The 25,591-nt window shown below is 40.3% G+C and overlaps 1 protein-coding gene across 1 annotated transcript; it reads left to right on the forward strand.

Annotated features, from left to right (window-relative positions):
* Positions 1-1,324: 1,324 nt before the first annotated feature.
* LOC143852798 (uridine 5'-monophosphate synthase / UMP synthase (PYRE-F) (UMPS)) lies at positions 1,325-25,591 on the forward strand. Its single transcript, XM_077362401.1, has 7 exons — positions 1,325-1,821; positions 2,049-2,414; positions 13,461-13,544; positions 18,444-18,526; positions 18,645-18,732; positions 19,147-19,398; positions 25,278-25,591. Exons 1-7 carry the CDS (start codon positions 1,408-1,410, stop codon positions 25,407-25,409), a joined length of 1,419 nt encoding a protein of 472 aa, XP_077218516.1. The 5' UTR covers positions 1,325-1,407; the 3' UTR covers positions 25,410-25,591.

Consider the following 25,591-nt stretch of genomic DNA (forward strand, 5'->3'; position numbering starts at 1 on the left):
GAATCTTCCTATGCGCTTGCTTTTAGCTTTTTAATTCACCCTACCTAACGGGAAATGATATCAGCACAACCCCATTTTGATATTTTGCCTAACCTTATTTTGATATTTTCTAACTCATTTTGTGAATATCTTTGTTTTAAAAGTAGGGCTGCAAATGAACTGAGCTGATCACGAACATGTTTGAGATTGGCTCATTAAAAGCTTGGCTCGGGCTCGTTCAGTAAAAGCTTGGCTTGGGCTCGTTCACTGAACGAGCCGAACCTGAGCCCAAAAATTAGGCTCGTCAAATAAATGAGCCGAACTCAAGCTTTGTATAGTTCGGCTCGGACAAGCTCGTGAACTTTTTAAGCTCGGTTCATAAAGCGAGCCGTGCTTTAAAGCTCAGATTATGTATATATATATATATATATACAGAGGAAACTGTTGGTGAGCTTAGCTTGCCCAATTACATGGGGGCCCACTTTGTTAGGATGATCTAAAGCATTCATTTGAAAGTCCCTTACATAGATGGGGGGTGTACCAAAAATCAGCTCCATAAGATCATCCTAACCCTTCCATTTGTGGAGGACAAAAATGGACAGACACAAATCTGCCCCATTTTTGTCCTCCACAAATGGAGGGATTAGGATGATCCTATGGAGCTGATTTTTGGTACACCTATGATAAGGCCTTGCAAATGAATGGTTTGGATCACTCCCCAAAATGTGGGACCCATGTGATTGGACAAGCTAGCTCACCAACAGTTTCCTCATATATATATTACTTAATGTTATTTATTTGATGTGCTTACTAAACGAGCTGAACCTAAACCCAACCAAGCTCGAGCCTGGCTCTGCTCAGCTCATTAAAAGCCCGGCTCGGGCTCATTCATTTACTAAACGGGCTAAGCCGAGCTCGAGTTAGAGTTTTGCTAAATTTTGACGAGCCGAACACGAGCAAAAAAAACAAAAAGCACGTCACGAACACGAGCGCCTCAAACTAAACGAGCCGAGCACGAACAGCCTAATGTTCGGCTCGGCTCGTTTGCAGCCCTATTTAAAGGCTGTCAATCAAAACTTTATTACATAAAAGCTCTCACGATCACGAGCCAATAAAGAAGAAAGGACAGCTGGGTTTGTGCTGATATCAAAATCAGGTTCTGCTGATAACATTTCCTAGTAAATAAATAAGGTAGTGATATATATTCGCACCCCCTGTAGGATAATTCGCACCATTGTAATGTGATTTGATGTCTACCATTCAAGTTGTAAGCGGTGCGAATTATCCTAGACCAAGTACGAATTTGTCAGGTCCCATAAATAAAATCTTATAAAGCAAAATTGAGGTTGTCTCTAAAAACCATTCCTTCACTCTCTAACCCTCACTCATCATCGCCTTCTCAGTTCTCACATTGGAAAAAAAATAAAAATGGACATTGAATCTCTGGTTCTGCAACTCCACTCAATCGAGGCCGTTAAATTCGGGAACTTCAAACTAAAATCAGGAATCTCATCTCCAATCTACATAGACCTCCGCCTCATAATCTCTTTCCCATCCCTCCTTCGCGAAATCTCATCCCTCCTCTTCAAATCCCTCTCTTCAGTCCCCTTTGATCTAGTCTGTGGAGTCCCTTACACTGCTCTCCCAATCGCCACTACCCTCTCTATTGCCAATGAAATTCCAATGCTCATGCGTAGAAAAGAGATCAAAGAGTATGGTACTGCAAAATCCATTGAAGGGGTTTTCATATCTGGTCAGATCTGTCTCATAGTTGAAGATCTCGTAACTTCTGGCGCGTCCGTGCTCGAAACTGCTGGACCTCTTAGAGCCGCAGGATTACAGGTTTATGATCTTAGGATTTTAGGTTTTGGGAGTTTTACTTAGTGGTTCCTATAATTTAGTAGTTGCTAGTGTTCAGGATTGAATTTTTATGAATTTTTTTTTTCATTCTCTTGATTGATTGCTATTTCGAATTGAACTTTGATGAAACTTTTGTCAGTATGAATGCTCATTTAGGATTGAGTTTTTATGTAACTTTTTTTCTTGAATGCTGTTTGGGCCTTTTACAGGTCACGGATGCGGTTGTGTTGATAGATCGAGAGCAGGGAGGGAGGGAGAATCTCGCGGAGAAAGGGATTCAGCTTCATTCGATGGTTAAATTGACGGAGATGGTGGAGATTCTTGTTAGGAAAGGGAAGATTTCGGAGGAGACTGAGAAGGAGGTTAGGGTTTTTTTGGAGAATAATTCTAGGGTTAGGGTTCCGGCGATCTCTGCTGTTGTTCCTCCGGCGAGGTTTTCATACGGTGAGAGGGGTGGGATGGCGAGGAATCCGATGGGGAAGAGGGTTTTTGAGGTGATGGAGGCGAAGGAGAGTAATCTGTGTGTAGCGGCCGATGTTTCTACTGCTAAGGAATTGCTCAGTCTCGCTGACAAGGTTTGAATTTTATTTTATTTTAAGGTTTTTGTGTTTTCTATTTTTGGTTTATTTTAAGCTTTTCCGTTTGTTCATAACTTCTAGGAGTGCCATTATCAAAGTAAGGGTTATGTTCTACGGCTTTGGCGATGCTAGGTTTTCTTCTCTCTGTTGGAATATCCTTTGTCAGTTTTGGGTGCGTGGTGGGCTCACGTGTCTTTGGGCCCGTGTTTTGTCATGATGGGAGGCGTGAAAGCAATGACTAATAATAGCACCACATCTCTCTGCATTGTTCGGCTGAACTTTAATAATTTGGTCTGTTTGTGTTATCACCCTGAGTTTTAAAAGTCACCAACTACGCCCTCCTTAGTTCACAGTTCGTCCACAGATCGAAGAGTTAGGATGATCCTATGGAGCTGATTTTTTGGGCACACCCTATCTATGTCGGGGCCCATCAAATGAACGCTTTGGATCATCCAAACAAGGTGGGCCCACTGTGTTTTTGGTAGTGCTTGAATTCGGGTATGGAGTTTGGGGGGGGTTTGGGGTCTTCATTAGCATTGATAGTGTTTCGAAAGAGGGGGTTTACCTTATACAAATTGAAACCTCAAGGGTGTAGTTGGTGACTTTTAAAAGTCAGGGTTAGAGTTGAAAATATCAGAAAGTTGACGGGGTGCAACTGTATTTTTCCCTTTTGTTTTTTATGACCTTTTTTCTATTTTTAATCAATAGAAATTTTATTAATGAGGCATATATATATATATATATATATATATATATATATATATATATATATATATATATATATATATATATATATATATATATATATATGAGAAAACGGTTTCTACACATATGTGTAGAGAGTTCTCTACACACTAGCTTAAAATACAGTGGGGGCCCACATTGTTTGGGTGATCCAAGCCATCCATTTTAAAGGCCCTCACATAGATAGGGTGTCTACAAAAAATCAGATTCATAGGATCATCCCAACCCTACAATTTGTGGAGGTAAAATGGATGTCTTTAAACCTTTACAAATTAGTCCATTTTTTGCCTCCACAATTCGAATGGTTAGGATGATCCTGTGGATTTGATTTTTTGGGGACACCCTATCTATGTGAGGGCCTTAAAAATGAATGGTTTGGATCACCCAAATAATGTGGCCCCCACTGTATTTTAAGCTAGTGTGTAGATAAGTTATCTACACATATGTGTAGGAACCGTTTTCTCTCTCTCTCTCTCTCTCTCTCTCTCTCTCTATATATATATATATATATATATATATATATATATCAGTAATAAAATTTAAAGGGATTTGCTAGGTCCATCGCAAAAGGCTTTTCGCGGCTGGTCTCACGTCGGACCAGCCGCGAAAAGCCTTTTGAGATGGACGCTAGCTATTCCCAAATTTAAAATTGTTAATTTCATGTGTCAGACCCCCACTTTAACTTCTTTCTCTGATTTTGGCTTCATTGTAGCTGGTCTGACATATCTGAAGCCTGAACAACAAATATGGTCCTCGTAACACCCCCTTAACCACTACTTTAACTTCTTTCTCTGATTTTGGCTTCATTGTAGGAAGAAGTTAAAGTGGTTGGTCTGACATATATGAAGCCAAAATTAGAGAGAACAGTTTAAAGTGGTGTGTCTGACACCTGAACAACAAATATGGTCCTAGTAACACCCCCTGAATCTACTCTATTTGGTTTGCTAACCTTTTGAGGATAATTTTTTGTTTTGCTCACTTACCTGGGTGTGTTAAATGAGTTACCTTCCACAATGATAGGCCTAGGCAATGATGAGGTGTTAAAGTGCTCACCCTTCATAATGATCTAAATGTAACTTACCTTCCACTAATTTCTGCTCATTTACCTTCCTCTAATTGATAGATTCTATGGTACTTAACAGTGATAAGCATCTCCTAGTAGCATTATACTTTATGTTTTTCAAGACTTATTAGACTTCACCAGCATTTGCAGTCTGCTACAAATTCAGGTGCAAGCCCAACCTTGTCAAGCCATGATTCACTTTTCGTTTTTTTCTGATATTTTTGTTTGTTTCTGTTGTGGCACGTTAAGAAGTTATCTGCTAAATTGCATGTGGCTTTTCCATTCGTTTGATCTAGCTTAACTCTCTTGTTACATAAAGTGAGGAGTGCCATTATCAAAGTAAGGGTTATGTTCTAGTGCTTTGGCGATGCTTAGGGTTTCCTTCTCTCTGCTGGAATATCCTTTGTCAGTTCTCTGTGTGTGGGCTCATGTGCCTTTGGGGACGTGTTTGGTCATAGAATGCTGTGAGACGTGGAAGCAATAACTAATAATAGCACCACTTACCGCTGCATTATTCCCCTTCATTCTCAATAAGCTTATTTCCCCTTAAAAAAGATTTAGCAATGAAAAGATGAACTTTGAAAAGGAAATGAACTTTAATAATTTGGTCAGTTTGTGTTAGCACCATGTTTTTTAATTTTTTATTACCTTTTTTTTTCTATTTTTAATCAATAGAATTTTATTATATCTCAGAAATAAAATTGTTATTTTCCAGTGTCAGACCCACCACTTTAACTTCTTTCTCTGATTTTGGCTTCATAATCAGGGAAGTTGAAGTGGTGGGTCTGACACATATATGAAGCCAAAATCAGAGAGCAGTTAAAGTGGTGTGTCTTACACCTGAACAACAAAGACAGTCCTAGTAACACCCCCTTGGCCACCATGTTTGCCTCTGAATCTACTCTATTTGGTTTGCTAAACTTTTGAGGGTGCTTTTTTATTTTGCTCACTTACCTGAGTGTGTTAAATGAGTCACCTTACACACTGATAGGCTAGTAGGATTTTACTTTATGCTTTTCAATCCTTTTTCTCAGACTCTGTCTAGGGAGGCTAGAATTTTTGTATGGGCTGGACATTGGTCCCTTCCAAAAGACAAGGGAGGTGGTCACATGGCAGTTGAGACTATGGTGTAGGAATAATGGAAAGCATGTGCATATTTGAACTGACAGCATGGATTGTTTTTGCTGTCTTTTGTGTTGGGATCTACTAGTGCATTCTAGATTTCTTTCTTTGTTTATCTTTTACTCAGAAGTATTACCAACTGTTTTTCCCCCATAGGAATCAACCTTAGGTGGACAACATATGAGCCCGTTTCGCTTCCTTTGATTTATTTCACTTGTTTGATGATTTCTTGATATTAAGCTTGTATAGTGATATCATGGTCTCTGAGGGATTTTAGTGGCAACATAATATATTGCTATGAATTGATTTATTGGATATATTTATACTATATATAATGGGAAGACCCGGGGTGTCATCTCATGCCCCACGCTATTCAAAACATTATGAAAAACATCTCTATACTATCTGTAAGGCAGTTGTAATGCACATGCCCCTCGGTTATCCAAAACCTTAAATGCAAATCATTTGAAATACATTGAATAATTTTTTTGAATGGAATACATTAAATTCTTTATTAAATAAAATGAGGTTATTTAGAACTTATAAATGTAAATCTTCTTTAGAGATTAAAAACAGTTAAACAAAAGTGAGTCAGTATATTACTGTATACTATATTGTAATGTGATTAAAATATAAGTAAAACTCATCTTAACCATAAATATAGTGATGTGATAACTACATATAGAATTAATTCAAAACAATCTCACCAACAGAAGAAAATATAGCCAATTATAAAACCACTTCAAAGCAGAAATATTAGAGACAATAATAAAATTAGTGTGCAATAGAAGCCCCTGTTTGTTTTGGATTTTGAGAACCGATTGTGAGTCCAAAATCCAAAGCATACCAACTTACTGATTTGGACTCACTATCAGTTATCAAAATACAAAACAAACAGGAGCTAAATCATTGAAAGGGGAAAAAACTCTTGCCACAGAAAAAAACTTGCAGATGATAATGGGAAGAAGTAGGAAGGATGAGGAAGAGAAGAAAAAAGAGAGAAGAATAGAAAAAAATCCTGGGTGAGAAACTGCAAGAACAAAAAACACTAGCAGGTAAGTCGACTTTTTGTCCTTTTCTTCTTCTTCCACTTTCCGCTCGTAACAGAAACCATAAGGTATAAAGGGGTGAGAAAGAACAAATCGTGAGCAAAAAAGTGTAAGAACAAACTTCAGCCCTGTTTGTTTTCCTTCTTCTTCTCTTCTTCTGCTTGGAAGAACAAACAACCAGCAGATACTGTGAACAGAAGAGGGAAAAAATGAGTAAAACACAATTTAGGGCTTTTGTTATTACGTTATAACTTATAGGGGGTTATATAAATGCTGCTGAAAACGCCCCAAGAAGGTGGGAATCTCACTTCTGGGGAAGTGTGTTTCGAAAGTGAGAAATGCCTTGCTTCCCAAAAATTGGGTTAGCGCGTTTCCGAAACATGCAATAAACATTTCCCTAATTTGGAAAGCTTGTTTTGCCAATTTGGGAAGCACGTTTCCCCAAATTTATCCTTTTTTTTATCCTTTCTGATTAGTTTGTGAGTAGAGTTTTTTTTTTTCCCAAATTTTTATGGGTAAGCTGTGATTGAAGCTCCGGCCTCAGAGTTAGTTTTTCTTCTCCTTGTTTTTAGCCACTTCTCACTCCTCCAGCAGCCTTGCTGGGATCTCCAGATCGAATAATTGGTTTACAAGATGGTCCATGCTCCCTCAATTCTTTCCCTCTTCCACCCTCCTTGCCCTTCTCCCACCACTGGATAACCTAATATTTTATGAAAAAATTTCATGGCCACCGACCATGGTCTAACTATGATCTTGGATTTGCATGTAATTTATGATGGTGGGATTCAAATTGCTTATGTTGGTTAGAAACTAGAATTTACTTGTTTTTATTTTTTTTTCATTTTTCAATCATTTCACGCTTTCCTTTGCGCTTCCCTGTCCCAACCCTTCACGCTTCTCACCTTCCCGAGAGCCTATGCTTCCCGCACCGGCGACTGTGATTTATATACGATTTCAAATCTCAAAGGGCCCAGCATAAAATAAAACATACGTAAAAACCAAGAATCATGCGATTTATATGAAAAACGAGTCAAACGCTTGATTTGAATAGTTGAACGCATGATTCAATTTGAATTGTACTATTCAAATAGTGAATCGCACAATTGTTACAACCATCCATACTAATATAGTTTACCACTAATGCACTTCAATTTTGATTTCGCTGTCTTTCGGTTTTGATATCGTTTCAGTGGGGATGGATCGTTTCTTGTCGGTTCAGCCGTTTTGGTGGAAATTTAAAACCATGTCTGTGGCGTCGGACCAAGGCCATGCTGGTCGCGTTGCATGGTAACCAAACACCCATGTTATGTGGGATCCATGTTTGAAGCATTAAGCCCACAAGACATTAGTCACAAAAACACATTTTTTGTATGAATCATGTTTGTGCATAGCGTTAATAATGTATCTAACATCAATGTTTCAGAGTAATAGCTACATCAATATAGTAACATACCAAAAGAATTGTTGGAATATGTAACTTGGCCAAGGGCATTTAGGACTTTGTATATGCTTTAGTATAAAGATATGAGTCAGGGGGAGATAACCCTAACTCATTCTATTTTCTCTGTCTAAACTTTCGTCTAACATGGTATCAGAGCCTCACCAGGCCCTCCGCCCCCCACGTTTCTCCTCCCTTCCTGGTCCTGTACCCCCGCGCAGCAACCCCTAAAACATCTTCCACACAGGGTGGAAATTATTTTCCAAGAACGAGGATCTGCACCCCCCCAAAATTTTCCAGGAAAATATTCCAGGACCGAGGATTTGCACCCCCCCAGGAAAATATTTTCTCACCTCGGAAAACCTTTTCCAGGACTGAGGATCTGCACCCCCCCGGGAAAATATTTTCTGACCCTCCCCACAAAATCACTTTCCTGGAAATAAGTTTCCAGGACTGTGTTTCGCCTCGCTCCAGAATTTTTTTTTCCAGCCCCCAATTCGTAGGTTTGCTGGTAAGCCTCACCCTAAGTTTTTTTTTTTCCCCAGCCCCCATCATTTTTTCATCCTCTCCCTTTCATCTCTTGGTAAACCCTATCACTCTTTTCTCCTTGTTATTATGTGTTAGATCTTCATCTCTTACTCTTACCCTACTTTGATTCTAGTTTTTCTTTGCGGCTCCCCTCTGTGCCTCATGGCTCCCCTCTTTTCAAGCTTCGTTGATGCCCGTCATTCTTCGAGCCGCGTCTAGCTTTCTTGGCATATCCTAGTTTGCCCACCTATTTTGTTATCTCCTGTTATTCGTCTTGGTTTGGATTATCTGTTTCTTTCTTGCTTGTTGTTATGGAGGAGGTGCTTGACAATCCTTCCACAGGAGTGGCTCCTGGTGTTCGTCCGACATCTTCTTTGGCGTCTTCTTTGTCATCATCTCTCTTTGTGGATGGATCATTCCCACATATCACTACTGTTAAGTTGGATGGGGCAAACTACGTTACTTGTAAGGCAGCCGTCGAGAAGTATCTTATTGCCCGTGGGAAAGCCCACGTCATTCGTCGTGATCCTCCTCCTACGACGGATCCCACCTTTGATCGCTGGGAACAGGAGGATGCTCTTGTTTGTACCCTTCTGTCGCAGAGTATGGCCCCTCACGTCTCTGGGCCCTTGATGCTTCTGCCTACTGCGAAACGGATCTGGGATCAGGTTACTCTTTTTTACTCTGGCGTGGCAAACATTAGTCGGATCTGCTCTACCTATTCCGAGTGGATGCGTTTCCGCCGTGGTGATCTTCCTCTTGCCACCCATTACAGCTAATTCGTTGGCCTCTGTCAGCAGCTTGATGTTTACATGCCGCTTACCATGGATCTCACAGAGGCTGCCCGTCAGAGGGATCAGATCCGTGTTGTGCAGTACCTTGAGAGTTTGGGTCCAGAGTACATGCATCTTCGTCAGCAGATTGTCGGTTCTGGCACTATTCCTTCCCTTACTGAGGTCTACTCCTGCGTCCAACAGTGCTCTCCTGATGATCCCATGATATCTGTTCCTATTGATGGTTCTGCTCTCGCGACCTATGATGGCAGTACTCGCCCGCCTCGTGGTGGAGCCTCCTCTGGTCGTGGCCGTGGCCGTGCCGGCCGTGGTGGTGGTCGTTATGGTGGTGGACGTGGCTGTTCTTTTTGCACTCACTTTCAGCGCGAGGGACATTATATTGACCATTGCTATACCCTGCATCCCCGAGCTTCGTCAGGCACACTCGGCTCACATGGGTGCTACTACTGCTTCGGCTTCAGATTGCGCTCCCTCTGCTTCTGTTCCTGCACCAGCTGATTCCACCTATACATTATCCCGTGCCGATTATGAGGAGTTCCAGCGTCTGCGGCTCAGTTCTCGTCCTCCCTCTGCAGGTTTCGCCCAACCAGGTAGTTCACCCACTACCCTTCTATCTTGCTCAGGGTCATGGATCATTGACTCTGGTGCATCCAATCACCTGACTGGTAACTCTTCTCAGCTTCATTCTTTTTGCTCTTTCTCGTCTCCCTCTCAGTCTATCACCCTTGCTGATGGGTCCACTACACCTATCACTGGTGTTGGTCATATCTCCCCTCATCCTGCTCTTACCTTATCTTCTGTTTTATGTGTACCAAAATCACCATTTAGTTTACTTTCAGTTAGCCAAATTACTAAATCTCTTCACTGTTCTGTCTCATTTTTCCCATCTTACTGTTTATTTCAGGATCTCTCGACTGGGAAGACGATTGGAACGGGTCGTGAGGTAGATGGACTCTATCGTCTTGACTGCCGGCCGCCTACTGTCTTACATAGCTCTGTGGATACATTTCAGTGGCATTGTCGTCTGGGGCATCCTTCACTCAGCGGCTGCAGCAGACTTCTCTGGTTCCCGGACCTTTTTCTAGTTTTCAGTGCGAGTCCTGTGAACTCGGGAAGCACCGTCGTGTGTCGTTTCCGTCCCGGATCATTAGTCGAGTGTCTAGTCCATTTGAATTAGTCAATTCTGATGTATGGGGACCCTCTAGGGTCGCGTCTACTACTGGCTTTCGGTATTTTATTGTGTTTATTGATGACTTCTCACGCATGACCTGGTTATATTTACTGAAGAGTCGATCCGACGTGTTCTTTGCTTTTCGCACATTTCATTCTGAAATTAAGAATCAATATAATTGCAATATTAAATGTCTTCGTACTGGCAATGCTAGAGAATATTTTTCTGATACTAATGGCTTTCAATTCTATCTCTCCCAACATGGGATTTTACATCAGTCTTCATGTGCGTACACCTCTCAACAGAATGGTGTTGCTGAGAGGAAACTTCGTTATTTGCTTGAAGTAGGCCGCACTCTTATTTTTCAGATGAGTGTTCCTAAGGCATACTGGAGTGATGCCCTTCTCACGGCGTGTTTAACAAATCGCCTTCCTTCCTCTGTCTTAGAGGGTGCCTCTTCTTTCGAGGTTTTATCTCCTAGTAAGGAACAGTTTCCTCTGACACCTCGTGTATTTGGATGTGTTTGTTTTGTTCATCACCTTGGACCTGGCCGTGACAAACTCGATCCCCGGTCTGAGCGTTGTGTCTTTCTGGGGTATTCCCGTACGCAGAAAGGCTATCGTTGCTATAGCCCTCGTCTGCGTCACTGGTTTGTCTCAACCGATGTTACGTTCTTTGAGTCTGAGGCATTCTTCCCACATGACGCGGCATCTTTCACCCCTTCTCTCGAGTCTGAGGTCTCGCTTCCCTTACCAGATCTACCTGCTTCTCTTCGGTCATCTCTTATTTCCGTGCGGCCAGCTTCTGCAGCTTCTACTTCTTCTGCCACGTTGGAGAAGTCAGCTCCACCTAAAATTACACAGCAGTATCAGCGGCGCCAAGTTACAGATAGGTCTCTTCTACCTCCTCTTGCACAATCATCTTCTGAGCCGATGATGCCTCTCTCTCGCTCTCAGGTATCTTCTCTTCCGCCTTCCTCTGTTGTTTCTGATTCTCCTATTGCATCTCGTATGAGATCCCGTTCCACTGCACATCCTATTTCGAGTTTTGTTTCTTATGATAAGCTCACCAGTACCTTCCAGAGCTTTGTTTCCTCCTTATCTTCTATGTCTTTACCACAGTCAGTGGCTGAGGCTCTTGACCATCCTGGCTGGCGTGATGCTATGAACCTAGAAATGGGCGCTCTTCATAGTACTGATACATGGGATCTGGTTTCTCTACCCACTGGTGCCCGTCCTGTTGGTTGTCGGTGGGTTTTCTCTATCAAATACCTCCCTGATGGTACTGTCGAGCGCTTAAAAGCAAGGTTAGTCGCGAAAGGATACACTCAGACTTTTGGTGTTGACTACACTGAGACCTTCAGTCCCGTTGCGAAAATTCCCTCTGTCCGTGTGCTCCTGTCTCTTGCTGTTAATCATAGCTGGCCCCTTCATCAGCTGGATATGAAGAATGCCTTCCTCCATGGCGACCTGACTGAGGAGGTGTATATGGAGCAACCACCAGGGTTTGTTGCTCAGGGGGAGACTTCCTCCTACGTGTGTCGCCTAACGCAAGTCACTCTATGGCCTCAAACAATCTCCGCGTGCGTGGTTTGGGAGATTCAGTGAGGCAGTCATGCGCTTTGGCATGAAACAATGCGCAGTGGATCACTCAGTCTTCAGTTATCACTCTTCAGTTGGGTGTATTTTGTTGATAGTTTATGTTGATGACATAATCATCACAGGGAGCAATTCACAAGGTATACAACGTTTGAAAACCTTCTTGCAAAAGGAATTCTCTACTAAGGATTTGGGTCAGCTCAGGTATTTCTTGGGGATAGAGGTTGCTCGTTCTTCTAGAGGCTTGTTCCTATCACAGAGAAAGTATGTCTTGGACTTGCTAAAAGAAACAGGCAATCTTGGAGTTAAACCAGCTTCTGCACCCATGGATCCTAATGTGAAACTCGTTCCAGAAGAAGGAGAGTTGTTGGAGGATCCTGGCAGGTATCGCAGGCTTGTCGGTAAACTTATATATCTCACGGTTACTCGGCCAGATATTTCATATGCTGTTGGAGTTGTCAGTCAGTATATGAGCTCTCCACGTACTTCTCACTGGGCTGCGGTGACACAGATTCTCAAGTATTTGAAAGGGGCTCCAGGGAAGGGATTGATGTTCAAAAGACATGGCCATATGAAAGTTGAAGGCTTCTCTGATGCAGATTGGGCTGGATCCCCAGCAGATAGACGGTCCACCACTGGGTATTGTACATTTGTAGGTGGCAATCTTGTTTCATGGAAGAGTAAGAAGCAGGATGTTATAGCTAAGTTCAGTGCAGAGGCTGAATACAGGGCAATGGCACAGACAAGCATGGAACTTATTTGGCTACGTTCACTTCTTTCTGAAATTGGCTTTATTTCATCTTCTCCTTCGCAGCTTTATTGCGACAACAAAGCTGCAATATACATTGCCAACAATCCAGTCTTCCATGAGCGCACCAAGCATATTGAAGTGGATTGTCATTTTATCCGTCAAAGAATCCAGAAAAGAGAGATTTGTACTGTGTTTACTCGGTCAGGGGACCAATTAGCTGATATGTTTACAAAGTCCTTAAATAAGTCAAAATTGAGTGATATATGTAACAAGCTAGGAATGTATGATATCTACATTCCAGCTTGAGGGGGAGTGTTGGAATATGTAACTTGCCCAAGGGCATTTAGGACTTTGTACATCCCTTTATGTTTTAGTATAAAGATATGAGTCAGGGGGAGATAACCCTAACTCATTCTATTTTCTCTGTCTAAACTTTCGTCTAACAAGAATAATGAAATGTTAGTAAATAGAAATAAAATTGTCTATACCATTTTAGTAAAAATGTCAATGCATTGCAATATACACAAAATGTATATAATAAATAGTGCGAGAAATGACTTTCCTACCAAATTAGAATCATGTCGTGATGTTTCACTATATATCAGAAACCCTGGGATTATGAGTGAAATATAGATTTGTGGTCTTGGTTCATCTCATTATGTTATTTTCAGTCAAGATGCTAAGTGCTGTCCTCATGTTTTTCTTCTTATTTCTTTAAAGTTTGGGTAGACATTAAGCTTTGTTTATACATCAATAAGTTGCTGATGGTTTGAATATGCATGCAGGTTGGACCTGAGATTTGCTTATTGAAAACCCATGTTGATATATTGCCTGATTTTACACCAGATTTCGGCTCTCAGCTTCGCGAGGTACATTGCTTAGTATATATTTGCTTATAATACCACCATTTCATTTCATTATTCTGTGTAGGAAATAATGCTTTCTTTTTCTTAGTCAGCAATGAAAAGAAAATGATTGAAGATATTCTTCGGATCCTATCAAACTTGACTTGCTCAAAAATTCGTTACCATAATTTGATTGTAATGAAAATATATTATCATATAAATATTAACTAATATCAATGTAAGTCATCCAAGGTACCATTCAAAACAAATTCATCCAAGGAATGGGGACTCAACTGCTTTGAAAGCCATCCTAAAAGCTATACACATTCTTTGGAATTGACGGCATTGAAGTCTAGGTGACAGAAGATTGCCATAGTACTGGGAAGATCCTTTGGTCCCATACAGAATTATTCTTTTTTAATGGTAAAAGTTACACAAATATTCTTCGATTTGCTACCTCTCAAGCCTACAAAAACCGCCATCACATCAAAAGGGTAGAGCAGCTGATATACCGACCTACACATAAATGGCATGAACAATAGTTCATCCAATTTGGGAGCCCCCAATTGTCGATAAAATATTTAGTACAGCCATCCATATCCACTCAAAAGAAGACAAGTTAGTGTGGTCACTTTCTCCATTCGACGCATATACCATCAAAATAGCCTGCTTCATAGCATTCTGAATTTTACGAAACAAAACATATCATAACTAGTGACTGCCTTAATGGAAAAATGAATTGCCACCCCAACCTTATGCTCTCTCTGTAGCAAAGAGCACAAAGTGATGATCATTTCTTTTTGGACCACCCTAAAAGTTGGTAGGTATGGCATTGGATATTAACTGGTTTTGCCATTACCATTCAAAAATAAAAAAATAAAAACTAGTTTCTCCATTAATTGGAACTGGCTTGAAGACTTTTAAGGACGCCATCGAATTATGGTACCATGCAGCCCTGAATGTTGGATGTATAGGAACTCTATGGCTGACCTTCCTCGCATACATCTTTTGGTGGGTCCAACATGCCCAGTTGAACTTCCCTGTCCTCCAGAGTTGATTATAGAATGCCTCGTCTGAATATTCCAGTTTGTCATTTCTCGCCTCCTGCTGGCTGCTGTTTTTGCTATCCATTCTTCAATAATGGAACCACACCTCCATTAGGCATGTAATGGCATAAGTGGTATAGGACAGTTCTAAAAAGATTTCTTTAGGAAGTGAATTAAGAATTGATTAGGTTTTTTAAATGTGAACTAAATGGAATCCAATGTGACAATGTTGAGAAAAGACATGTTTGAGAATTTTGAAGTGGTGTCACTATCGAATTTGAAGAACTATCTAGATATTAGGAGAAGATCCTATGTTGGATCAAGTCTAAAGCTATGATTTGTGGACACGGACACAAGTGTCGATTGTCGACACGGACACAAAGTGTTTGACACGGCAAACTTCTAAAATTTAGGAACGAGGACATTGCTAAAATAGAAGTACATATAATCGTGATTTGTGGGCACAGATTCGTGTGCCGAGTTTTGACACGGATACGGGGTATATGACACGTCAACCCCTAAACATGTAGGAATAGTAGCACACTCATACACGTGCATGTATGTAAAGTTATTGACATTTCTAGCAGTACATTTAAAAGTGTCTAAAGGAGTATCGACACATGTGGACACTGGTGTCGTGTCGGACACGACACACGTGTCGGCAATAAATTCGAAGTGTCGGTCAAATCATAGGTCTAAAGTAAGATCTTTGATTATAGAGGGTAAGAAGGCAAAGTGGTTCAATTTTAGAGTTTATCTGACAATTGGAACTAGAAAGATGGGGGATTGGTTGAAATTAAGAACAAGGCTTAAACAATCCATAGATTACAATATGCAGAAAATTGAATTGCAAGAGAACAAGAATGGAGATTAGATGAAATCTAGGGAAGCAACAAATCTTATGAAAATTAAGATAGGTACTAGGGCATCACACTTAGGCTTTGATCAAGTCAGGCGCAGGAGAATCACTCAATCCAGGACAAGCAAGTGTCAACAATTTTATTTTATTTTTTGAAAAAGAAGCTTCAACAATATTTTTCTTTATTCATTTCACCATAACATGTAAAAGACAATGGACCTAAGGCGTACATGTATAGACTCAGATTTGAAGATTCGAGTAAGCTTTTCAACCTTACACAAAGGGTTTCTTCTCATTTAGGAAATATAATGCCCCCTCTTAATTGTCTTTTTCTTAATTAGATTTCTAATTTGAACTTAAAACTTAAATAGAAACACAACTAGTCAACTAGAATCTTTGACTTGCTTTAAAATAGAAATAGAAACTATCCTAAGACAATAAATTGAAATAGTGACTTTTTTTTTGAAAAATTAAATTGAAATAGTAACTAACCTAAGACTTTCTACCATTAACAAAAACTAACCTAAGACTCTTCTTTGGTTAAAAACAGAAACATACTAAAATACAAACTGACTCTTTTTACTGGACTATCCTAAAACTAAATCTCAAAATTAGGAAACGTTCCCAAATTTATTCCCAACATCAATTAAACCTATTCCAATCTTGTGATCAATCAAGTGGGCCCTCCCTTATCCTACAAAAACCCCAATCAAGGGTATTTGTCATTTGTGATAGTTTGACCAAGGTAAAACTTGTCGAAATGACAATTTCACCCAAAGTATTTTCATGAATTTTATAAATAGGGGTTTGAAAGGTCTTCTAAGCCCACTTGACCTGAACATTCTAAGCACAATCTCCCTGTCTTCTCTTGATTGTAGATGCTTCCCATTAAAAAGCCACCCAATGCCAATTGCAACTCCCTCCAATTGGAATAGTAAAACTCAACTCTGATAGATCCTCCTCAGGAAAACCCAAGCCCTCACTCATAGTGGCAAGTTCGTAGAAGCACGGACAAGTAATCATATCACAAAATATCTTGCAATGCTTCATGGATTTGCACTTGGTTCCTCACTGCAGATTAAGAGACTTTGGATCGAAGGAGACTCAACCAACATAATCAATTAGATAGTGAAGAATGTGCAACCAAGGTGAGAGAACAGGTCATGAGAGATCATTGGTGCCAACTCTTGGATTGTCTTTATTATTGGACGACTTCGCGTCGAAGAGAACATTGCTAGTCACTGAGGACATACATGTTATTTCATAAAGCATTAATGTATAAGGTTTTAATGTGCTCTGATTCATCATAGGTCAATAGTGAAACCTATGAAGTTGTATGTGACAACAAGGTGATGATTCATATAGCAGGCAATTTAGTTGATCATGAAAGCACTGAACTTATTGAGGTTGATTGTCACTTTTTTTTGAGGAAAGATATGAGGTAAATAGATCTCCATTTCGTATGTGAAATCCAAGTATCAATTAGCAGATGTCATACTGCTTTACCAAAGAACTCACTTGGTCATTAGAGATTTCATACTATATGTTCTAAGCTAGGCATGGACGCTCTCTATGCTCCAATTCGGGGGAAAGTGTAAAGCGATATGTTTATATTTCCGTACTTGTGTTCCTGTCATCGAGTGGCAAACTTGTAATTCTTTTGATTCACATTTGTATATATATGAAGCTTATGGTGTTCATGTAGTAACTAGTAAGCACTCCAAACACTACGAATTCTTTTCTCCTTGCCTTTTTTCTCTCCTCTCCCCTTCTCTTTATTTTCTCTTCTCCTTTAATCCGCATATTCATATATGTTTATCTACGATTTCAAAAAAAAAAAAAAAAAAGCTGTAACGCCACGACCATCCATGTAGATATTGTCCGGTTCTAGGCCGCAGCCCTCCCCGGTTTTGTTTTTCCGCAGAAAACACGTCTACACGGGGAGAGGGGGAATCCACATATATAGCCCAGGAACTTTTCCTCCCTTTCCGATGTGGGATCTCACAATGACAATTAGAGATAAGGTGCCAAGGAGATTATAAGTGAGACGGTGACTTTGAAGGTCATTTGGATGATACCAACATCGCTTCTTAGAAACATTACTTGTAGCACTGCCCCTTTAAATCCCCTTTAAATCTATGATTTGGCCGACACTTTGAATCTATTGTAGACACACGGTTCGTGTCGTGTACGACACGACACCTGTGTCCACACGTGTCGACACTCCTTTCGACACTTTTAAGTGTACTGCTGGAAGTGTCAATAGCTTTATATGTATGCATGTGTATGAGTGTGCTACTATTTCTAGATTTTTAGGGTTTTCCTTGTCAGATACCTCGTATCCGTGTGGAAACTCGGCACACAAATCTGTGCCACAAATCATGATTATATATATATCTTCTATTTTAGCATTGTCCCCTTTTTTTAAATTTTGTGAGTTTGTTGTGTCTGACACTTCGTGTCCGTGTCAACATGCGACACTCATGTCCATGTCCACAAATCGTAGCTTTAATGTGATATTACAGTATTTGGGAGCACCATGAAGAGCTCCTATTCCTTAATATGAACATTATTTTCAGCAGATGGGTGTTTACAATTGAACAATTCTTGTTAATCCTTCTAAAACCTAAAATTAGGATCCACATGAAATACAAGGAATATATCATACTGAAATACCATATGAAACGTGGGAGGTTAGGTAATAATCTTTAATTAGGTTTCACAAGATTTATATCATACTGAAACATGGTGATCATATTTATATTAGGATTCACATGAAATACAGCATCATACGAAAGCAAGCTGTTCATGTTTTTCTTAAATTACTATCTTTTTCCATTGATGATTTCACTAGTTCACAATAATTGAATTTCTGACAAAATTGGGGGTTTGCTCTGGATTGTTGAGGCAAGTATTTTGGGATCTTTTTTCTATTAAATTTGTTGATTTCTATGCTATTGTTATTTTTAGTTATTGCTACTGTTTGCTAAATAGCTAACACTTCCATATTTATTGAAGATTGCGGACAAACACAATTTCCTAATCTTTGAAGATCGGAAGTTTGCCGACATTGGAAATACAGTGACCATGCAGTATGAAGGGTGAGATTTTGTTTTTGTCTGTTCTGGGAATTTTAAGATGTGCTACATTTTATTTGTTTTTTCAATTAGTTACAGCCCTGTTAGCCTTGCTTGAAGGCTTTGGCCATGTTGTTTGCAGAGGTATCTTCCGGATACTAGACTGGGCGGATATAGTTAATGCTCACATAATATCAGGCCCTGGCATTGTGGAGGGTCTGAAATTGAAGGTTTATATTTAGAACTTTAACTATCATATCATATTAATCAGTAGTCACTCTTAGTAGGGGTGCAACTTGGGCTGGGTTGAGCCCGAACCCGAACCCGTCTGGTTCAACCCGAAAAAAAGTCGGGTTTGGGTTCGGGTTGAGTTCGGATCGGGTTTGGGCTGAGGGCTTGGGCAACCCGACCCGAGTGAAACCCGACATTTCTTAATCATATTTTTAGTATGCTTACAAACTCGGGTCGGGTCGGGTTGAACTCGGGTCCGGATTGGAAAAAAAAAGGGTTACTTGGGTCGGGTTTGGGTTCAGGTTGAGTAAATGGTTCCTTGGGTCGGGTTCGGGTTGGCCTCAACCCGACCCGAGTTGCACCCCTAATTCTTAGTGTTGATCAGCCCCTAATTTTTCACTCTGGTACAATAGGGTTTGCCTCGAGGTAGGGGCTTACTTCTGCTGGCAGAAATGAGCTCATCTGGTAACCTTGCCAAGGGGGACTACACATCTGCCGCAGTGAAAATTGCTGAAGATCATCCAAATTTTGTCATTGGGTTCATATCCGTCAATCCAGCATCATGGCAGGGGAGAGCAAATCCCTCATTCATTCAAGCGACCCCTGGAGTTCAAATGGTTAACGGAGGTGATGCATTGGGCCAGCAGTACAACACTCCTTATTCTGTAAGTTTTTTTCCCCAGTAGTTTCTGTGTTAACCCTTTAAATTAAGAGAAGTGATACCCCCCCCCCCCCCCCCCCCCCCCCCCCCCCCCCCCCCCCCCCCGCCCTGTAATGGTTTCTGTGAGAATGGTTCACTGCTTGTGGATAAATTCACCCCCTGTAACGTTTTTCTTTGCCTTTAAAACTTAACGAATAACGTTAAAGGTGGGGATTTTATCTGTCAGAGGGGGGGGGGGGGTGGTATCATTTCCCTAAATTAATGACCCCTTTTGGTCATTTGAGTATGGAGTGCTTTGCCCAGTGGAATTATTTAACAAGAACATGCAGATTTGGAAAAGCTATAGCAATAATGTGCTAATGTTAGATTTTGTTATTTCACATTCTCTGTCTATCACAACTGTAGACAAGTGCAATATTTTCAAAAGTAAAACCTTGAATAAGACATCTGGGCCAAAGATGTAATGATTGAGGCCACTTCCCTTGCGAATAAAAACACAAACTGGAGAAGTGAAGGCAGAACACACACACACAGAGAGAGAGAGAGAGAGAGAGAGAGAGAGAGAGAGAGAGAGAGAGAGAGAGAGCATCAGAAAATCATGCACCAGTGTTATCCATGCCATGGTTAGCAAGGCCACCTATATATATTTATCTCACCCTGAATATCGTTGCTAGACTACATGAATCTTTTCATTTTTTTATGTACTTAGGAAGGAGCCCATCTTACAGTAGGGGTCAGAGGGAAACTTGCTAGTTTTTCGAACTCTCTTATATATATTTATATATTATATATTATCTCATATGAGAGTTGTGGGGTTACCCCACCAAACGGTTGAGACTCTTCTTCTCTGTTCCTTCTTCTTCTTCTTCTCTTTTCTTCTTTCTTTTCTATTACTTTGCATCGTATCAAAGCATATTGGAGGTTAAAAATCGACCACATGGAGCAAAATCAACCTACATAAGATCCAGTTTTTATTTCTGATATAAGCTGATCGAGAACCCTCTTCTTGTGTCTGTGTGGCAGCTGATGTCAGTAATGTGGCTATCAGCCCATGAGGGATTTGCTAAAAACCCTAACTAATTGTTAGAGCCCAATTTTTTAATAATAAAATGTCATGATCTTATTCTATGGGGGTTGAATATGATTTGAGAGAAAATTGTTTGACCTCCCATATCAAATTTATGCCTCCACACCTTTTTTTGAAGTTATGTGATTATGGCATGAAAACCCCTTCTCCCATATCAAATTTATGCCTCCACACATTTGTTTTGGAGTTATGTGATTATGGCATGAAAACATCTATGTTCTATGAGTTTTGGAGCACTATTTCTATCAGCTTCATGTGTTTTCTGCTGTTCCTGGGGAGTGGAGTGTAAATTCAGTCTATAATGACAGAAGAGCAGTTCTCAAATGAGTCTGGTAGGGTTCTTAACTTAGGAATCTCAAGCTCTAAATATCCTGAATTTTGTAAACTGCAATTCACCAATATTTGATTGTATGGAGTTAATTTCTATAATTGGCTTGGGCTATGAAATCTGTTGAGAGAAGGGTAGAGAGAAGAAGATGAGAAGAAAAATAGTGAGTTGGAGACTTCTCCCCCTCACTTATGTATTTATATAAAGAGGGAAGGTACAATGACCAATATGCCCTTGTGCAACATATACATACATAATACACATCTAACACACCCCCTCAAGCTGGAATGTAAATATTGAGCATTCCAAGCTTTGTACAAATATCATTAAGTCTAGCCTTGCTTAGGGGCCTGGTGAGAACATCAGCAAGTTGGTCCATCGATCGAGTGAAAGTAGTGCATATCTCTCTCTGATGAATCCTGTGATGTATGAAGTGACAATCCACCTCTATATGCTTCGTACGCTATAAGCCGAATGGCTATTGATCACCAAGTTTTGATTGGAGCCTAACCCAGATTGATTGATCTATTACAACTAATGTCGCTTGCCTATGAAGTTGTCAGATATAATACATCACATTCAAGCAAAGCGACTCGGACATTGTAAGATCCACGGAGCCTTGACACACACACAATTGGCGTGGAATGAAATCCGAAGACTCATGAAGATTCAAGTAGACAAGAAGAGAAGATTACTTTAAGGGAATCTAGACTGTAGAATCTCTCTTGCTAGGATTGCATGGTTTTCGCACTTAGTGAGTCTCCTAATTAACCTTAGATATGTCTAGGAAGAACACTCCCCAAGTAGGTTAATAGTCTGTTGATATTTCCCCTCTGAAATGCAATTTGAAGTCTCCAGGGAAATCACGGACGTCCGGAATATTCGCGGGCGTCCATCTATAAGTGGTCTCAAAGATAAAAAAAATGGCCGAGCCAAAGCCTGACGCCCGAGAAACCGGCGGACGTCCATCTGAGATTTGGTCCGAAAACAAAAAATGACCGAGTCAACGCCGGACGCCGGGAAACCGGTGGACGTCCGTGACAGAACTGGGTGCGCTTTTGAATTTCAGACGGCACTATTTGTTGGACGTCCGCACTTCGTGGGTGACGCCCGAGAAAGCTAAAAATTGGGGTTTTTCTTATGCTCTTGTATAAATACACATATATAACCCTAAGAACTTATCTTCTTAGAACTCACACACCTTCAAGCCTCCATTGTCTATCTTTAAGGACTCACCTACATTCCCTTTGCTCATTTATTGTGAGAATATACATTTACTCCTCTCCAAGTGCCATTACTTTCATCCTTTAGAGAGATTCAATAGGGATTTATGTTTTGAATTAGACAAGAGTTGTTTGACAAGCCTACACAAGTGTATAAGCCTAAAGAAGAGGCAAGAGAATTTTATCTCTTTTTTATTGTAAAAGAAGGGTTCTAACCCTTGGAGAGTTTAAAGACTCGTTGATTGTAAGGAGGCCTCGAACCAGGCCGTGGTGTGGTGTCCGGAATAGTGAAGAAGCCCAAGGACGACAAACTTGGAAGAGTGGGGTAGGTTTTTTGAGAAGACCAAACCACTATAAATCTTGGTGTTCTTTGTGGTGTGCCGCTTACTCTCTTTCTCACTGCTTCTTGTGTTTGGTAATATCTTTAACTCTACTCTTTACATTCTCAAAGTAACAAGGGTTAGAATCAGTTTTTAAAAGGGATTGGGAAATGGTATTTTGTGAAAACAAGTTTTCCAAACAACAAAAGTTTTTATTATACCTAATCCCCCCCCTTCCTTAGGTTGCTTAGTTAAATTTCATACGCTCATGGAAGACCGGATTGGTAGCAATGTGGATAGCGGCCTTGTTGTCATAGTATAGCTTAGTAGGGGATGAGGAGGGAAATCCGTTCTCAGACAAAAGTGATCGTAGCCAGATAAGCTCACTGCCAGTATGTTACATGGCTCGATACTCAGATTCAGCACTAGACTTGGCTTCAACATTTTGCTTCTTACTGTGCCAGGACACTAGGTTACCTCCCACAAAGGTACAATAGCCACTAGTGGAGCGTCTATCTGCTGGAGAGCCTGCCCAGTCAGCATCACTGTATTCTTTAGATTAGGGTTTCACGGGTGAAAAAGGATTGCGAGAGGTTTGTGAGAGGTGGGAAGGCCGTAAGGTTAGGGTTTGAGGGGAAGAAGATGGAAAAAGGGGGAAAAAGAGAGGAGAGAAAAAGAAAGAAAAAGGAAGAAGAAGAAGATGGAGGGGTATTCCAATGGTGGTCCCTGGGTTAGGGTAAACCCTAGGGCTCTGATACCATGTTGAGAGAAGGGTAGAGAGAAGAAGATGAGAAGCAAAATAGTGAGTTGGAGACTTCTCCGCCTCACTTATATATTTATATAAAGAGGGAAGGTACAATGACCAATATGCCCTTGGGCAACATATACATACATAATACACATCTAACATGATCTATAATTAGCTGGCTCCATCCCCGATTCCGACCATGATTCTATTGACTCTTTCAGAGCCTGGTATGATCTATTTAGGGACATGGTCGTGACTTCCCTTTAGGGATTTTAGCTTAAACATTGGTGAACTTAGATGGGAAATCAAGGAAGGGCATCGCCGTCTAATCTGTTGATAGACTACTGATAACTCATTCTTTTTATAATGGTACTGATAACTAACTTTCCAACACAAAAGGATCGATGGAATTGAGTTACCCTCGTGAAAATGCGTGTGCTCATGCTCCCGGCCGGGTCATTACATTTTGGAACAATTTCAGCAGAAAAGTAGATAAACTGTTGTTTCGACCAAGGAAGCATCTTGCCTTATGCTGGTGGGTTTTGGATAGGACATTGCAACAAGGTAACTGGCAAAGGGGTTGATAAAGCATAGTGAGCTGGTGGATCTTGCTGCATTAGGTCCAAGTGGCCATCTCCCATGGCTTCAATCTCATAAGCATTCCTAGATGTACCTACCAAGCTTGAAGGGGTGTGTGTGATACATAGCTCAAGGTGTGTAAATGAATAGAACATGGTTGATCATCTATTTGATCACTTTTGGAGGATATGTAGAGAGTATTTTTGAGACAGGAACTGTCTGGGTTGCTTCGGCTGGCTCGGCAGACTCTTCTAATTGGAACTTTGGCCAAACCTCTGAGCTTTTAGAGGAACTTCAGAATGTGATCTTGGTTGGGAGCTAGGGTTGGTATGTTTATTTTCTAATGGGAAGATGTGATCAATTCGGAGTTAGTGTCATCTTATTTTGCTAAGGGAAATAAGATAAAGTGTTTTTTTTTTTCTCCTTTTTTTTTCTTTTCTTTTCTTTTTAAGCTTGGTGATTTATGAGATGGGCTGAAGGGCAAGGATTTTTTTTACTTCAAAAAGGTAGATGCTCCCATTGGTGCAAATGATGAATCCACGCATGACTAGATAAGAAACACAGGTGGGTCTATCATTTCGATCAACAGTACTGAACCTCTTGGCTTTACCCTGCTCCTTGGCTGTTAAGCACTCCTTTACTTATTTGTTACTGCTGCTAGTGACAAAAGAAGAGAACAAAAGCATAAGCAATATATGTTTTGATTGAACTGACTTTTTTGGCAATGTGAATAAAACCTATGTCACAAATATCATTCTCGGGAATTTCTTGGCAATAGAAATCTCCGGATATATTAAATTTTTTATTTTTTGGGTTTATATCAGAAAAATTTAAAAAAAAAATTTGATTATTTAAATATATATAAATTAAGAAAAAAATAAGAGCAATATCGTAAAATATTGTTATATTATTGCGATATTATCGTGGTGAATGAAAATATCACTGAGAAAAGTGTCTCTAGTCGGCCGACTAGAGAACTTTTCTAGTTTGTCGGCCAAAAATACAGTGGGGGTCCACATTGTTTGGGTGATGCAATTGCAAACCATTCATTTGAGCGGCCCTGACATAGATAGGGTGTGCCCAAAAAATCAGCTCCATAGGATCATCCCAACTCTGCAATTTGTGGAGGTTAAAATGGACGGCTATAAACCTACACAAATCTGTCCATTTTTTAGCTCCACAAATTGAAGGGTTGGGATGAACCTATGGAGCTGATTTTTTGGGCACAACCTATCTATGTCAGGGCCTATCAAATTAATGCTTTGGATCATCCAAACAACGTGGGCCCACTGTGTTTATGGCCGGCGGACTAGAGAAGGTTCTCTAGTCAGCCGACTAGAGACACTTTCCTCATATTTAAATTCTCGAGATTATTTTGCGATTTTGTCGTTTTATCAAAATGTCGTGATAAAATTGCTATATTTTGCTAATATCGGAGATATCTGTGACATATAATACAACAACCTGATGAGGATCTACTCGGTGTAATCATGTACATGGATTGAGATTTTCTTACCCTCACAATTTCTGTTGATAAGAAGGATTTATGTAGACTAGTTGCAGTTATTTTACTGGTAAGCTGGGTTGGGCTGTGGCAGGTGATCCATGATAGAGGCAGTGATATCATCATCGTCGGCCGGGGAATCATAAAGGCAACGGACCCTGCTGAGGCTGCTAGGCAGTACCGTCTCCAAGGATGGGAGGCATACAAGGCCAGATGCATCAAGTAAGACAAAGTTGCCCTTTTATCCATGCAACTTGCCCTTTTATTCAGCTTGCTCTGCTTTTTTTTTTTTTTTGGAATGATGCTTGGTCTGCTATTAATTTTAATTTTAATAACACGTTGATCAAATTTATGAGCAATTATCTTAATTTTAATGACACTAGAATCAATTTTATAAGCAATTATCTA

Source organism: Tasmannia lanceolata, unplaced genomic scaffold (genome assembly GCF_043159265.1).
Source record: "Tasmannia lanceolata isolate RefF3 unplaced genomic scaffold, GAP_Taslan_0.1 ptg000019l, whole genome shotgun sequence".
Classification (NCBI taxonomy): domain Eukaryota; kingdom Viridiplantae; phylum Streptophyta; class Magnoliopsida; order Canellales; family Winteraceae; genus Tasmannia; species Tasmannia lanceolata.